Source organism: Trametes versicolor (assembly GCF_000271585.1).
Source record: "Trametes versicolor FP-101664 SS1 unplaced genomic scaffold TRAVEscaffold_12, whole genome shotgun sequence".
In the NCBI taxonomy this organism is placed as follows: domain Eukaryota; kingdom Fungi; phylum Basidiomycota; class Agaricomycetes; order Polyporales; family Polyporaceae; genus Trametes; species Trametes versicolor.
The window spans coordinates 1,297,853-1,311,505 of record NW_007360332.1 but is presented as its reverse complement, the minus strand read 5'-3'; the positions used below and the strand labels follow the sequence as shown (position 1 = coordinate 1,311,505).

At 59.9% G+C, this 13,653-nt stretch overlaps 8 protein-coding genes across 8 annotated transcripts; 7 read left to right on the top strand and 1 right to left on the bottom strand.

The window, feature by feature from the left end:
* Positions 1 to 176: 176 nt before the first annotated feature.
* On the bottom strand, positions 177 to 1,660 carry TRAVEDRAFT_52686 (alpha/beta-hydrolase; the record flags this gene model as incomplete). The annotated part of the gene is made up of 6 exons (XM_008045324.1): positions 177 to 287; positions 350 to 437; positions 496 to 605; positions 662 to 980; positions 1,047 to 1,170; positions 1,363 to 1,660. The coding sequence occupies 6 exons, from the start codon at positions 1,658 to 1,660 to the stop codon at positions 177 to 179; spliced, it is 1,050 nt and encodes a 349-aa protein (XP_008043515.1).
* A 2,592-nt stretch (positions 1,661 to 4,252) lies between these two features.
* TRAVEDRAFT_52685 (uncharacterized protein) lies at positions 4,253 to 5,884 on the top strand (the record flags this gene model as incomplete). The annotated part of the gene is made up of 9 exons (XM_008045323.1): positions 4,253 to 4,311; positions 4,375 to 4,450; positions 4,514 to 4,530; positions 4,592 to 4,669; positions 4,723 to 4,944; positions 5,226 to 5,328; positions 5,387 to 5,423; positions 5,480 to 5,710; positions 5,772 to 5,884. The coding sequence occupies 9 exons, from the start codon at positions 4,253 to 4,255 to the stop codon at positions 5,882 to 5,884; spliced, it is 936 nt and encodes a 311-aa protein (XP_008043514.1).
* A 1,612-nt stretch (positions 5,885 to 7,496) lies between these two features.
* On the top strand, positions 7,497 to 8,174 carry TRAVEDRAFT_75838 (uncharacterized protein; the record flags this gene model as incomplete). The annotated part of the gene is made up of 1 exon (XM_008045666.1): positions 7,497 to 8,174. A coding segment is annotated over one exon (678 nt), but the record flags the coding sequence as incomplete, so codon positions are not given.
* Positions 8,175 to 8,653: 479 nt separating this feature from the next.
* Positions 8,654 to 8,902, top strand: TRAVEDRAFT_85201 (uncharacterized protein; the record flags this gene model as incomplete). Its single annotated transcript, XM_008045665.1, has 1 exon — positions 8,654 to 8,902. A coding segment is annotated over one exon (249 nt), but the record flags the coding sequence as incomplete, so codon positions are not given.
* A 57-nt stretch (positions 8,903 to 8,959) lies between these two features.
* TRAVEDRAFT_134356 (uncharacterized protein) lies at positions 8,960 to 9,262 on the top strand (the record flags this gene model as incomplete). Its single annotated transcript, XM_008045664.1, has 1 exon — positions 8,960 to 9,262. A coding segment is annotated over one exon (303 nt), but the record flags the coding sequence as incomplete, so codon positions are not given.
* Positions 9,263 to 9,823: 561 nt separating this feature from the next.
* On the top strand, positions 9,824 to 10,297 carry TRAVEDRAFT_82352 (uncharacterized protein; the record flags this gene model as incomplete). Its single annotated transcript, XM_008045663.1, has 1 exon — positions 9,824 to 10,297. A coding segment is annotated over one exon (474 nt), but the record flags the coding sequence as incomplete, so codon positions are not given.
* Positions 10,298 to 10,504: 207 nt separating this feature from the next.
* Positions 10,505 to 10,690, top strand: TRAVEDRAFT_78897 (uncharacterized protein; the record flags this gene model as incomplete). Its single annotated transcript, XM_008045662.1, has 1 exon — positions 10,505 to 10,690. A coding segment is annotated over one exon (186 nt), but the record flags the coding sequence as incomplete, so codon positions are not given.
* A 1,522-nt stretch (positions 10,691 to 12,212) lies between these two features.
* On the top strand, positions 12,213 to 12,476 carry TRAVEDRAFT_84152 (uncharacterized protein; the record flags this gene model as incomplete). Its single annotated transcript, XM_008045661.1, has 1 exon — positions 12,213 to 12,476. A coding segment is annotated over one exon (264 nt), but the record flags the coding sequence as incomplete, so codon positions are not given.
* Between the last annotated feature and the right edge of the window lie 1,177 nt (positions 12,477 to 13,653).

Here is a 13,653-nt window from a genome sequence, read left to right as displayed (position 1 = left end):
AGCCCGGACTCCCTCGTGAGCTATCGTCGAAACACTTTGGGTAAAATAGGCAATAAAAGAAAATCCAAACTTTGTATACACCGATGCGGCCGTCGCCAGGATGGCTGAGGTTTCGCTCCACCCTGAGACACTCACGAAGCAGAGAAATCCCACACTGGAAGGCAGTCGACCAGCATTCACAGTCTACTGCGTGCATAGCCGTGCGTGCCGTCTGCCGCCCTGACACTCTCAGCATTCAGCGCGTTCCAGAGTGCGTTAGCAAGCCCCTCCGGCTGCATCTGCGGTATCTGTGATAACGGCCTATTATCAGCAGACCGAAACAGACACCACGTCGCACGTATGCGCTTACCAGATGCCCTGCCCCCCGAACACGCTGGTCGGACACATGTTTGCCCTGCGCCCCCTGAGACATGACCGTCTGCTTGAGCTCCTCCGACCTGCGCAACAGCTGGATCAAGATCCCCTCGTCATGCGACGGCTGTAGACACGACTTACAGGACGGAGTCCACAATCTCGCCCCAGATAAAATGCACAGGCATGGTGGCGGATATGTGCGGGAGGTAGCGGTACGCCTTCGTGCGCCCGAGCCGATCGCGGAAACTAGCCTGTACGCGTCCGACATTGGTATTGCTCTACTAACTCTGAGTCGTAAGGGACATACCGCTTCCTGCGCTTTCGAGCACGTCAACGTGACGCCCTCCGTCTTGTCCAGATGGTCTGCCGTCGGCAAGTCGCGCAGCCCATGCTCAACATACAGCTTCAGCACGCGCGGATCCCACCTCTTCCACGCCGGCCGGCCGCTGAACTGCGCCCACGCCTCCTCGCGGCTCGGCCACACGTCGCGCCTCTTCTCCGCGCCCTCGAGCAGGGGATTGCGCGGGCTCCCAGCGACGGTGTCGATAGTTGCCGGCAGGATCATCGGGTCGACGAGGATGGTGGCGACAAAGGGGAGTGCGGGCTGGTACGTCTGCGAGAGGATTCTTCGGGGGTAGCGAGATGCTTAGGACCGTACCCGTCTGCGCGGGACCCGTGTGGAGGGGACTCACATTCCCGTCGCGCCCATGGAGTGCCCGACGCCGACTAGTCTGCGGGTGGAGAAGTCGACGTCGACGCCAGTGCCAAGTCCGGCGAGGAAGACGTGTACGGCACGCGCGTACTCTTCCCAGGGAACTTGAGACGATGCCTTTCGTATGAGCGCAGCCAATAGGATGTGTTAGAGGTTATTCGCAAACTCGATACCCAAAACTCCTTGCGATTTGACTCGCTGAGCCCAAAATCCCTGCGTTTTGGTTGGTTCACAATCGCCCCACTTTGAGATGCGCGTTGCGTTTGCGAATAACCTCTATTGGAAGGAGGACGTACAGACGGGCACATATCCCCATTGCAAAGTCTTCTCGTTCAGCTTCGCGGCCTCGCCGTGGTTGGGCGCGTCGATGCACCACGCGTCGCGTATCTTCGCTTTCCCGGAGCCACGCAAGAGCGCGAAGAGGTGTTCGAGAGTGGGTTCAAAGTGCTCCTTGTGGTAGCCCGTCGCGTGCGCGAAGACGAGGGTGAGCGCGTCTGGGTCGTCGCGCGCGCAATCGGAAGACCAGTATTGGCGAGCAGTGACGAAGAGCGGAAACGCAGGGCGAGGATCGAGCACATACGACTTGCTCTCCATGGCGTTTCTATGGCCGTGCGCGAGAGCTAAGGGACAACTGGCGTGGATGGGTAGGAATTAGGAGGCGAAATCAAGAGCCTCGGCGAGGTGTGTGAGCCGGGCCGTGTGGTCGCTTCTTGTAGCGATAGTTCTTGTCTCTGAGTGCACTGTGACAGTTCAGGTATAGCGCCATGGTGAGAGAGGTGTCCTCAGGAAAGGCAGGAAGCAGCTTAAGCAATATTGAGAGGAAGACTTTGGGAAGAGGGATCAGGAGCAGGACGAACTTGAAGGAGTGCGCTGGGCCAGCTGCTGGGCCGGGACGTACCGGGACGCCATGGTATCATAAGCGCCCAAACTTAAAGCTTAACATCTCCACTCGCGCGCGTACTTTGTCCTTCGATCTCACCCAGTGTTGCTCCTCGAGCGTTTCGAAACGTAGGACGGGCAATAAAACGACAGCTGCTGGAACTGACAGCAATACCATACCGAAGCATCGGGGCAAATCAAAGGACCGACTTTCAAGTTCAAGTTGCTAAGTATGCTTGAAGTCACTGTGCCAGTCTCGCGCGTTCAGAAACAAGAGCATCGCAGAGGCAGAGCATATAGAATTATTATCGGTATGCGGTCTCAGTATTTTTTATCTTTTGGCCATGGGCGACTTACGCGTAGCAGCTATCGCGTCGCGCATACCTTCAGAGACTCAGCGATCATCGATCATCGCCGGCCCTTGCTTTATGCCCTATTCTCAATCTTACGATTTACACCCTTTTTTGCTGATCACTCGCATACACTGAGAATCTAGAACCGGCCATTGTAGCATTTTCTCTTGCTATCGACGACGTTTGCGAACCCGTGCTAGCGACACCGGGCAGACGTCCCGCATAGAAAGCCCCTCAGCGCGACCGCCAACGGACCCTGCGGATTACAAGGTAAATCCGTTATAAACCAATACGCACAGACACTACTCAAGAAGAACTCGTCAGAAGACTGGGACTCATCGGAGGGTGAACGACGCAATACCACGAAGAACAGCGAGGAAGATGCGTACGCTTCCACCGCAAGCGATACTCCTCTTCTTCCCTGGGGATGGGGGTGTCCTGAGTCCGCATCCGTCGCAAGCCTTGCATTCGTCATCACGGTGTTAGCACTGGCACACGTCGGTGCCAGTCCGTTATTGGCGGGAGCCTTGCCCCTCCTTCGCCACGCGCACTGCATATCGTCTTTCCGTCTCTTTCCTCCCTCATTTTGTGTCACGCCCACCTGCATGGATGTACTGTATGATGTACGTGCGTCGGCCTATTTTTTTGCGGCAGCGCTATACGTGGCTGTGGCGATGTTACTTTGCGGACGATTGCACCCAGCCCTTCAGTGCGAGCGTGGACACATACAGTCGGCCTGCTCTCTTCAATCTCCTAGATGGCCTGCGGAACGCCTTCGGAGCGAGGGCCGATTTTGGGTTCCTGTCTGTCTTCGCGAGAGGAACTAGTGCGAGGCCCCGTTCCGAAAGAGCGGCGAGGCGTGTCTCACGCCCGGCGATTGTATGCGCCGTTCCCAGTGGGTGTCACGCACAGGTCCAGGGTCCTAAGCTGACAATTGTCCGTCACCAGGTCAGCCCCACTTCAATACGTACGTACAGTTGCGCCCCCGGGTCCGCTCTACCCAGAGAGGCAGCTCCGAGGATCGCTCGCTCGCAGGCAAGGGTTTTATTTTTCCGACACGAGGCGATCCAAGTACAGCGTGTGCGGGCGCAGCAAATTATCGGGCCGCTTCCTGGGAGAAGGAGTCCTGTATGGAGCATGCGCCCAAGAACATCGGGATGCGCCGGCGCTATATCCACACCGCCAAATAGAAGCACACATCGCGGTGGCGGGCGGGCGCTCTGCGCCACCGTACTCGACTTCGAACTGGTCGACCACATCGACAGGATGGCGAACGCCCAGAGGGCGAGCATTCGTCTGCGACTCCTGCGCCTCTGCGATATGTCTGACAACGATGGCACGGACGCCCTGCAGGACAGCCCCCAGCGAGCCTAGGCTCGGGAGCAGTTGACGTTGCGCCCCAGAAGGCCCAGCGCGACTCCGCGACGCGACCGACGAGCTGCTTCTGCGTGATCCCCGCCGCTCTCTGCCCACAGGCCCCCCGCATGATACTGTACCATTTCGATCAATTCAACAGGGCCTGTGACCGGTGACATGGTTCGACTAATGGACAGGTTCGACGGCGCCGGGCGGACGGTGTGACCGACCGCCACTTTCGACCGATTTGGGCGCGCGTCAGCGCGCCGGAAATTTGGCGCCCGTTTGACCTCCCCGACGGCGGACTTGGTGACCTGTGACACGACCGGAAATTTCGACCGACAGGGGCCTCTGTGACCCGTGACATGTCGAATTGATCGAAATGGTACAGTACTCGGATTTCTGATTATCTCGCCCCCCATCGTGGTAGGCGGCGACCGCCCCTTTTGTTTGTCCCGCCACTCCAGGCCGCCGGCGGTGGCACAGGGCAGCGCGAAGGCGCAGCACGAGCCGCCATCGATACGCCCGTTGAAACTCAGCATGAGAAGACTCCAGCACGCGGCATAAGGGCAGCTGGATTGGGCGAAGCCTTTGTGGAATGCCACGCGGACGGGCGCGACTTCCGTCCCGCTCAGGCCCGGGGTGGGACCCCCAGAGGTATATAAACCGGGCTGCTCGCCCCTCCTCTTCCCCCAGACCTTCACGGTCGACACCCGCCAGCTCAAGTCCCTCCGAGGCCTATAGACAGCGCGTGTCCTTCCCCAAGGCGCGCGCCGCCCTCGTGAGGGCTTGGACGGTAAGTTTACTCGTACCTACGACGGTGGCGTAGTCACTGATCGCTTTCGTCTTCATCTTCCAGAACGCTCAATGCACTCGGTAAGTCGCCGCACCCCCCACGGTGTACGTGCACGGTTACTGACAAGCATCCTTTCCACAGTGTCGCATCCGCCACCAGCGGTCGGCAGCGTACGGCCCACTCTGGCGACGTGGGCAGCTTTGCTCGACTGCATAATCAGTGAGTACCCCGGTGCCTGCCGACGTGCATATTACTAACGCATATTGTTTCAGCCATCCCGCTCGGGACTGGGGCGCTCGACGAACTGTCAGTACCCCTACCCAGTGGGGCCCCAAACCCTCCTCGCGCACGCCACGTCGGGCCCCGACCTCGGGTCCGCGTGAGGGGCGGACGTCTTCATTGACGGACGCCCTGCGTGACACCACCCCACAAGGGGTGTTGTCGAACACCTTCCGGGCACTTAGCGCCCCCGCATATCCACAGACCATCGCCAGGTGAGTCCCCAATTCCATCTTTAAAGTCGACGCGCGCATTGCAGGGCGCGCGTCGACAGCGTCGCTGACTCCGGGCCCCAAGCCGGAGATCGCGCGACGGGCTCAGGTCCCCACCGGCCGACGCCTAGCGGGGTCCTCCGCGACCCCGCTCCCTGCACCGTCCCTCACAGTAATGAGGACACCACGCGGTAATGGACCCGCTGTGAGGGACGGGTCCCGTCCACCCTCAGTTATGAGGACACCGCAGAGGAACGGCCCCGTTGAGGGTGGACGGACCCCAGGGACAGCGCAGGCCTCTTCGTGGCCCCTGGGATTAGTACCCGCTGCATTGTTGCGGCGGGGAAGCCAACTGCGCTCGTGTCGGCGGACGTCGACATCCTGCAGGTGATTCTCGCTCGTTTTTGCTCGCTGCTGCTGCGAACGCTGACGCATGTGTCTCTAGGGCAATCGTTTGAGCGCACGCTGTAGCAGGGCCGCATGTACGTCTTCCTCCTCTCCACACCCCCTAAATTCGCCGCTGACACACATCGCACAGGTTCCTCCGGCGAGTGCGCTCGCTGCCCTCCCGATCGCCGTACCCTGGGCCAATGTGCCCTGTCGCGGGAGCGACGACGCCGCGCGTCGGCCCGATACGGCGCTGCTCACAAGTGCGGCATACGACCGGGCTCAGCGACGTGCGCGGCAGGTCGCCTCGGGACGACGCTGCACACCGCGGCATACGCACCGGGCGACCTCGCGCCGCCAGCGTACATCGCTCCACTTTACTGTACGTGTTCCGTTCGCAAGTGGTGTGTCGCTATGTCGTGCTGATTGTGGGGAATTTGTAGGTCTCTGCCATGCGTGCTTCAAGATGACCGACAATACTGTGTGCCTCAAGATTCCCGGGGTACGGGTCGCGCACGCGGCCCTGGCGCAGGCCTTTCCGTGGCCCCCGGGATAAGTACCCGTTGAGGCGTCGGTGCCTCCGGGGAAACCAACGTGCGCCGAAGTGAGTATCTCGTAGATTATGTTTCTGCATGTCGTAGTGAGCGATGTAAAGTGCTCGTCCTTCGACGCGGTTCCTATGGAATATAGGGTGCTTTTCAGTTTTTCCAGCAACGAGAGTGGCGAGCGACGTTGTGAAGATGCCCCGCGCATCGAGGTGCACGAGTACCGCAGTGAAAGCAGGTCACTCACAGCGGGTGCAGTATTACTCTGTCTCGGGACTCCTCTTTGCTTCCTACCACGATCTCGGCGATTTTCCCACGGTAGAGTAGCCTTCAGGAGTGGGCGAAGAACCGTGTGGCCCCACCGGTGCCAAATTTTCGTTTGAACCCTTGTACAAGCTTTCATCAGTCTCTAACAGCGCCCTATGAGGCACTGCAGAGGTTAATGGCGGCTTGCACGACTTAACTCATGATGGAATGGTCCGTCGGCGCCGCCCCCACGGGCGCTAATGGAGAGGGTACCGGGAAGGAGACCGCCACAATTGCATTCAAGGATCATATGAGTCTGATTTCAGTCCTCAAATCCTCAAAGTGCATAGTGATTGGTTGGTAGATGGGACAAGACTAGGTCAAACCTCCACATCCCGCCCTATATCTCTTCCAAGGCGCGGGTAAGCGCCCACTGCATACATACTGACTACTAATCGATTACACCCCAATAGACCGTGGGGGTAAAGTAATCATAAACAGTATACGGTTCTAATCGATTATAATCAGTAATTACACTAATGGGTTGGAGCCTTACGTGTGGGCCTAGACTATCCTACTTTCCATCTACTATAAACTCTGGAGACTGTCTCAGCTATGGCTGGACCGACTCCTTCAACTAGTAATTCTGCTCCGTCCGCCTCCGCTAAGCCGCGACTCGGACGTGGCATGGGCGTTTCCAACGTCCCTACGATAGCTGAACTTATGGACAATCCGCCCGATAAGAATGCCGCCGTGCACTCCGTCGAAACCGCTTCGAAGTACCTCAAGAAAGCTCAGTGGATCACGAACGATATTCAGGGACTCTCGGTGGAGGAGGCATGCAACACTTTGCTGTGGGCTAACACGCTGAAGGCGGGCGCCACGCAGACCGATGCAGTCAGGTCCGTCGTCTTCCTTCTCTATAAGTCAGAACGGGCACGCGCCGTTCGAGGCAGCATGGAAGGCACCGTCGAACGGAGGCTCGAAGCTGCAATTGGCAGGCTCGAGGCGGCCACTGAGCGCGCCGCAGAGCACCTCGGGCGGGCCCAAGCTACGCCGCAGAGCCCCCCCTCCGTTTCGTTTGAGCACGACTCTACCGCGCTCTCTTATGCCGCCCTCGCGAGCCGCAACCTCCCGCCCCAGCATTCCAACGTGATCGAGAAGAGCATGGCACGACGCCGCCAAGTCGTTCTCGAGTGCACGTCTCTCCGCGACTCTGCTGGCCCACCGCTCACTGAGAAAGAGCTCGTAGCGTGCGCGGGCCTCGCGTTTAATGACATGGAGGAAGCAGCGAAAGCCGATGCACCCAGGGGCTTTGCTTTCCGTGGGGCTCGTAAGCTTCATGGCGGCAAGGTGGCGTACGACATGGATTCTGCCCAGTCGGCCGACTGGCTCAAGAAGCCGGATGTTATGAGCCGATTTCTGGTCACCTACGATGGTGGTCAGAGCTCGCTGAAGGTCACTACCTACTTTGTTATCGCTGAATTTGTGCCAGTGTCGTTTGGCCCTGGCGACCCCGTCGCCCTCCGCAAAGCCGAAGTCAACTCCGGGTTAGCCGACTACGATATCCTGTCCGGGCGCTGGATCAAGCCAGAGAACCGCCGCTCGAGCACTCAACGTGTAGCACACGCCATCCTACACATGCGTAGCCCAGAGAGCGCCAACCACGCTATCCGCAACGGCCTAAACATTGAAGGCAAGACTGTATCGGTGCGTAAACTCCTGCAGGAACCTCGTCGTTGTCTCCGGTGTCAGAAGTTCAACCCGGCGCACTTGGCGGCCGACTGTACTGTGAAAGACGAGATATGTGGAACTTGTGCGGGGGCCCACCGCACGGCAGATTGCACAGTCACCGAGCACATGCGGCGCCGTTGCGTTAACTGCGACACAACGGGTCATGCTTCATGGGACAGAGACTGCCCAGAATTCATCGAGAAGTTCGAGAAGCTCAGTGCACGGCAGCCGGGCAACTGGTATCGTTTCTTCCCGACAGCAGACCCGCGGACATGGGAAATGCTTGAATCCTCCGGGCCTGCTCGCCCGCCCCCCAGCCGTGCGCCCTCTCCGCCTCGTTCACAGCCCAGTCCTCCATCATCTCAGATGCAACAACCTACTACCCTGGGTAGTGTCCCAGTGTCTGCGCCCCGGGAGCGGCGTCGCAACAGCAAGGCGTCGAGTGCGTTTGTAGCGCCACAGCCCGACCCGGGATGGACGAGCCGGCAGCGGCGCCAGCAGCCCTCGTCGTCACAACACACCCGGCAGTCTAGCCTAGAGACATTTGGCTGGGTACGCAATCACACCTCGCAAACTGGCTCTCTTCCTTCTGTTGCAGAGGATGGCGAGCTACAGGACCTCAATGCGGCTACTAACCTTGACAGCTTCCCCTCACCCGCACTCGACTCATGATTGACGACCCATCCACCTTCCCAAAGACGACATTTCGTGACAGAAGTCGCCTCCGCATCTGGCAACAGAACGTCAACCGCTCCCACACCGCACAACTCGATCTGATCAACAAGCTTCATCCTGACTACTTCGACATCATTGCTCTCCGGGAGCCCTACTTCGACGCCCTCCGCAACAGCCGTGGGTCTCAGCGATGGATTGCGGTATACCCCCCGAACCATCAGAACCCTCAGCAGCCCACCCCACGCTCATTTCTTCTAGTCAGCACGCATATCTCTTCAGGTTCCTGGGAACCACTGATTGTCCCCTCCCCGGACATCACCGCTATCCGCCTGAACACTGACACATATACTGTACTAATCTATAATGTCTACAATGCGCAGGACCACGACGACACACTCCGCATCCTCGGCGATGACACCCGCACGCGCCTCATGAACATTCCACGTCATCGCCAGACGTTCGTCGTCTGGCTCGGCGACTTCAACCGCCACTCTCCAGTGTGGGATGCAGCTCACAACGCTCACTTGTTTACGACACAGAATCTTGCAGCAGCCGACCGCCTCCTGCGGCTGCTGGCACGACATGACCTTGTCATGGCACTACCGCCGGGCATCGCTACCCTCGAAGCATGCAACTCCAAAAACGAGACCCGTCCAGACAACGTTTTCATTTCCGGCGACTGCGAAGACTGTGTCGTCCACTGCCAGGCATACCCCGCGCTGCGCCCTCCTCGTACTGACCACTACCCTGTCCTGACTGCCCTAGATCTTGCCGCTCCCCCATCCGAGCTGGAACCTGGGTTCAACTATGCTCGTGCAGACTGGGAGGTATTGGAGCGTGCCTTGCGCGAGGGCTTTGAGGTGCTCCCTCCGCCACGGAAGCTTAACTCCATCCCAGAATTCGACCGCGCACTGTGCGCCATCACTGACATCTTTTCACAGGTAGTAGCAGAGCATGTTCCCCGCCGCAAACCCTCCCCCTACCAGAAACGATGGTTGACCGACGACCTCAAGGAGTTGCGCAGGCAGATGCACCGTGCACAACGCAACGCCGGGCGTCATAACGGCTGGCCCGATCACCCCTCACACGAAGAAGCAAGACGAGCCCGCAACGCCTATGCAGAAGCTACCGACAAGCAGAAAGAGGGGCATTGGGTCCAGTGGCTCGAACGGCTCACACAGCCAGACATTTGGATTGCTAACTGGTACATCACGAGCGGCGGCACTGACACTTGCCGTGCACGTGTCCCGACACTCACTGTTGACACAGAGCGAGGCCGCGAGCTCATCACGAACAACGAGCAAAAAAGCGCAGTCTTCTTCAAGCAGTTCTACCTACCCGCCTTGTCTGCAGAGGACATCGACCAGGTTGCACCACCAGACATGGTCTATCCTCCACCCGCCTACCATTTTCGCCCGCCCACCAACTACCAGATCGAGCGCATCATCCGCGCCCTCCCTCCCGACAAGGCGCCAGGGCCCAATGGCATCACTAACCGCGTGTACAAGGTGGCGGCCCCTTTCTTGGTGCCGCACCTTGGTCCCCTCTTCCGCGCATCTTTCTCGCTCGAGTACTACCCCGACCAGTGGAAGATGTTCAAGACAGTTGTGCTACGCAAGCCGGGCAAGCCTGACTACTGTCTCCCCAAAGCGCACCGCCCAATCGCCCTCATGGACAGCCTCAGCAAAATTCTGTCAGCCTGCGTCGCCGAAGAGCTGTCATACCAGGCCGAACGCCTGAACATGCTGCCACCCACACAGTTCGGCGGCCGCCCAGGACGCTGCACCACTGACAACTTGCACCTCATAGTAGACGACACCAAGAAAGCATGGCGGGGGGGCGATGTGGTCGCCGCTTGTTTCCTCGACATCAAGTCCGCATTTCCCAGTGTTTCCCCGCAAATACTCGCACACGACATGCGCATGCGTGGCGTTCCCCGGCAGGTGACAGACTGGCTCCTACGGAAGTGCACCAACCGCCGCACTGTGCTCTGTTTCGACGACTATGTGTCCCCCGAGCACGTCATTGAGCGTGGCCTGGACCAGGGCTGTCCCTTCTCGGTCATCTGCCACCACTTCCACAACGCCCCCTCCCTCGAAGTTGCTCAGGTGAAGCACGGTGAACGCGCAGTCGGCTTTGTCGACGACACCACACTCATCGCACGCGCAAAAACCCTCCCCGCCTGCTACGAGAAGCTCAACGACATGATGACACGCATGGGTGGTATACAGGAGTGGGCGCGTCCACGCAAAGTGGAGTTTGAACTCACGAAGACGGCGGTACTAGCACTCACACGACGGCGGGAGCCCACACCAGGGCAACCACGGCGCACCCGTCCTCTGACCCGCCCGGCAGCCCTCATTGCTGGACAGGCGGTCACCCCCTCAACATCTGTCAAGCACGTCGGGGTCATCCTCGACCAAGAGCTGCGTTTCAAGGAGCATGCACAGTACGCACTGGGTAAGGGTTCCTTCTGGGCGAACCAATTCCGCCGACTCGCAAGACCCTCCAAGGGCATGCCCGCACGCTTTGCGCGTAGCCTGTACATCTCCGTCGCAGTGCCGCGCATGCTTTATGCTGTAGATGTGTGGGGTGCGCCCTCAGCTCTCCCTGACCGCCCTGCAGATTCCTCGTTCCCCCGCCGACACTCCCGCACCGTGCTCAAGTTAGCACGTGTGCAACGCCAAGTTGCCATGCAGACGCTCGGCGCCATGCGCACCTGCGCAGCAGACGTCCTGGACGCTCACGCTAACCTCCTCCCTTTCCCCCTCCTTCTCGATCAGCATCAGTCCCGCGCAGCACTCCGCCTTGCCACCCTCCCCCCATCCCATCCCCTCAACAGTGTGGTCCGCCACTCCGCACGCCGACTTGTCAAATGCCACCGCACCGCCCTTCACAACCTCCTTCATGCCTACAACATCGACCCCTCTCGCACCGAGAAAGTAACGCCAGCGCGCCGAAGCCCACGCCTCCGCTCCGGCATCGAAGTCGTCATCGCGTCCTCCCCCGAGGAGGCGATACGATCTCTCGAGGACAACACCGCGGACACGAAGGTCTTCAGTGACGGATCCGTCATGCCGAACGGCGGCGTCGGGGGGGGCAGCAGTTTTGGAGCAGAATGACCGCATTACGGCCACTTTGAGGGTGCGCCTAGGCTCTGCTCATTTCTACACTATTTTCGATGGGGAGAACGTGGGTCTCGCGTTGGGACTGGAGTTGGCACGGCGTGCGCGGCGCATCCGCCACCTTCTGGTGTGCGTCGATAGCCAATCTGTCATCGTCGCTCTCGACTCCCCCTTTGCCCGCGCGGGGCACCACCTGACCGACCTCGTCCTCCTGCAGTTCCACCGCCTGCAGCGTCGTCACCCCCGCGCCCGCATCACTGTGCACTGGGTACCCAGCCACACCGGCATCCCAGGGAACGAAGCCGTCGACCAGCAGGCCAAACTCGCCGCCCGCGGCAAGCCTAGCCCACTTGCCGCCCTGCCCCCGTCGCTTCGCAAGCCCCTCCCGCGCAGCGTTTCCGCGATGAAGCAGCACATCGCGACGTCGCTGCGCGCGGATGCCAAACGCATATGGATGTCGTCGCCGTGCTACACCCGCTCCGCCCAACTCGGACCCCCTCTCCCCTCCCGAAAGTACTTAGAAATGATAGCATCCCTGCCCCGCAAGAGCGTCAGCATCATCACGCAGCTCCGCACCGGACACGCTCCCCTCAACCGCCACCTCCACAACATCGGAAAATCAGACACCGCCCTCTGCCCCGCCTGCCACGCCGCGCCAGAAACGGTCCTGCATTTCCTGATTCAATGCCCTGCCCTCCGCCGCCAGCGCGCCCCCCTCGCCCGCTCCCTACCCCCCGCATCCCTCACGCTGAAGAACGTGCTCGGAACTACGCGCTGCCATGACGCGCTCATGGCATTCATCCATGCCTCTGGTCGTTTTGCGCACATTCTCGACACCGCGCCCGTGCCCGCGCCCGCACTAGCCCCCCGCGCCCGCACTAGCCTCCCCGCGCCCGCGCTCCCTTCCGACGCCCTTCGCGATCGCCCTCGGCACTCCGCCGGCGCCAATTCCCACCCGTCCCCCAGGCAGGCGCACGCGCCGCCACGGTCTCTTTAGGATACTCGCGGTCTCCTTACGGTACTTACGGCCTTTCTAGATACCAACGCGCCCACACGCTCACGCTCCCCGCCCTCAAACCCCTAAAAAACCCCATTCCGTACGCACCCCCATCATCCCCCTTATCAATACTACACTATTCATTTAACAACACACTACCTTACACGCCCCACGATACTCGCCCCTCCCCTTTCCCCTTCCCCCCACTGCCTAGGTAGCGTCGCCCCCCCTCCCCTGCCCATCACACGGCCCCCTCGACCCATCGTCTGCACACTCGCGCCGCCCACCCCTTTCCGCCCCTCGCGTCAGTTCGGCTTCACGCACCTCCGTCTTACTTCCATGCACATGCCCCGTCTCGAGCACCTCCCACCGCACTACTCTCACTAGTACGTACTATCTGACATAGGGCGTCGCCCTCCAGCGGATAATAAACTCGGATTATAATAATAATAATACTCCGTCTCGCAAACACCTGGGCAACTGCGGATGTACATCCTGACTCTGTTCAACGTGCACAACGACAAGCTTGTACTCACTCCACATGTACAGACGTCTGGATGAAGTCATGTCTTGTGTGATACGATGTGGGTGAGTTCCACATGTCGTCGTCACCTCTCGATATATCCACGCAAGTCTGAACATGGTATCGCGCGTCCAGAGCATGGGCCCACCAGGTGAGGCTTCTGCCCGGAACCCCCGCGCATATCACAGAATGTGAAGTGAGGTCTCTGTGCACGCATATATAAGCCTCTGGCTGCAGATGTCAGAGCACCCACTCTTTGTCCTTCACTATTTCATCCGTCCCCTCTTCTCCGCGTGCCCCTCGCGCAATCCGCACGCTCCGGCCTGCTATCCTCGCGACATGGCACATCGCCAAGTATAGAGCAGCGGCTGCGGCGTGCTCGCGAAGACTCGAGACAGACGCTGCCGAAGTCGCGATGAGTGACGCGCTGAGTAACACGCGCTCACGTGCACAGTGACGCTCGTGACTTGGTCGCCTCCG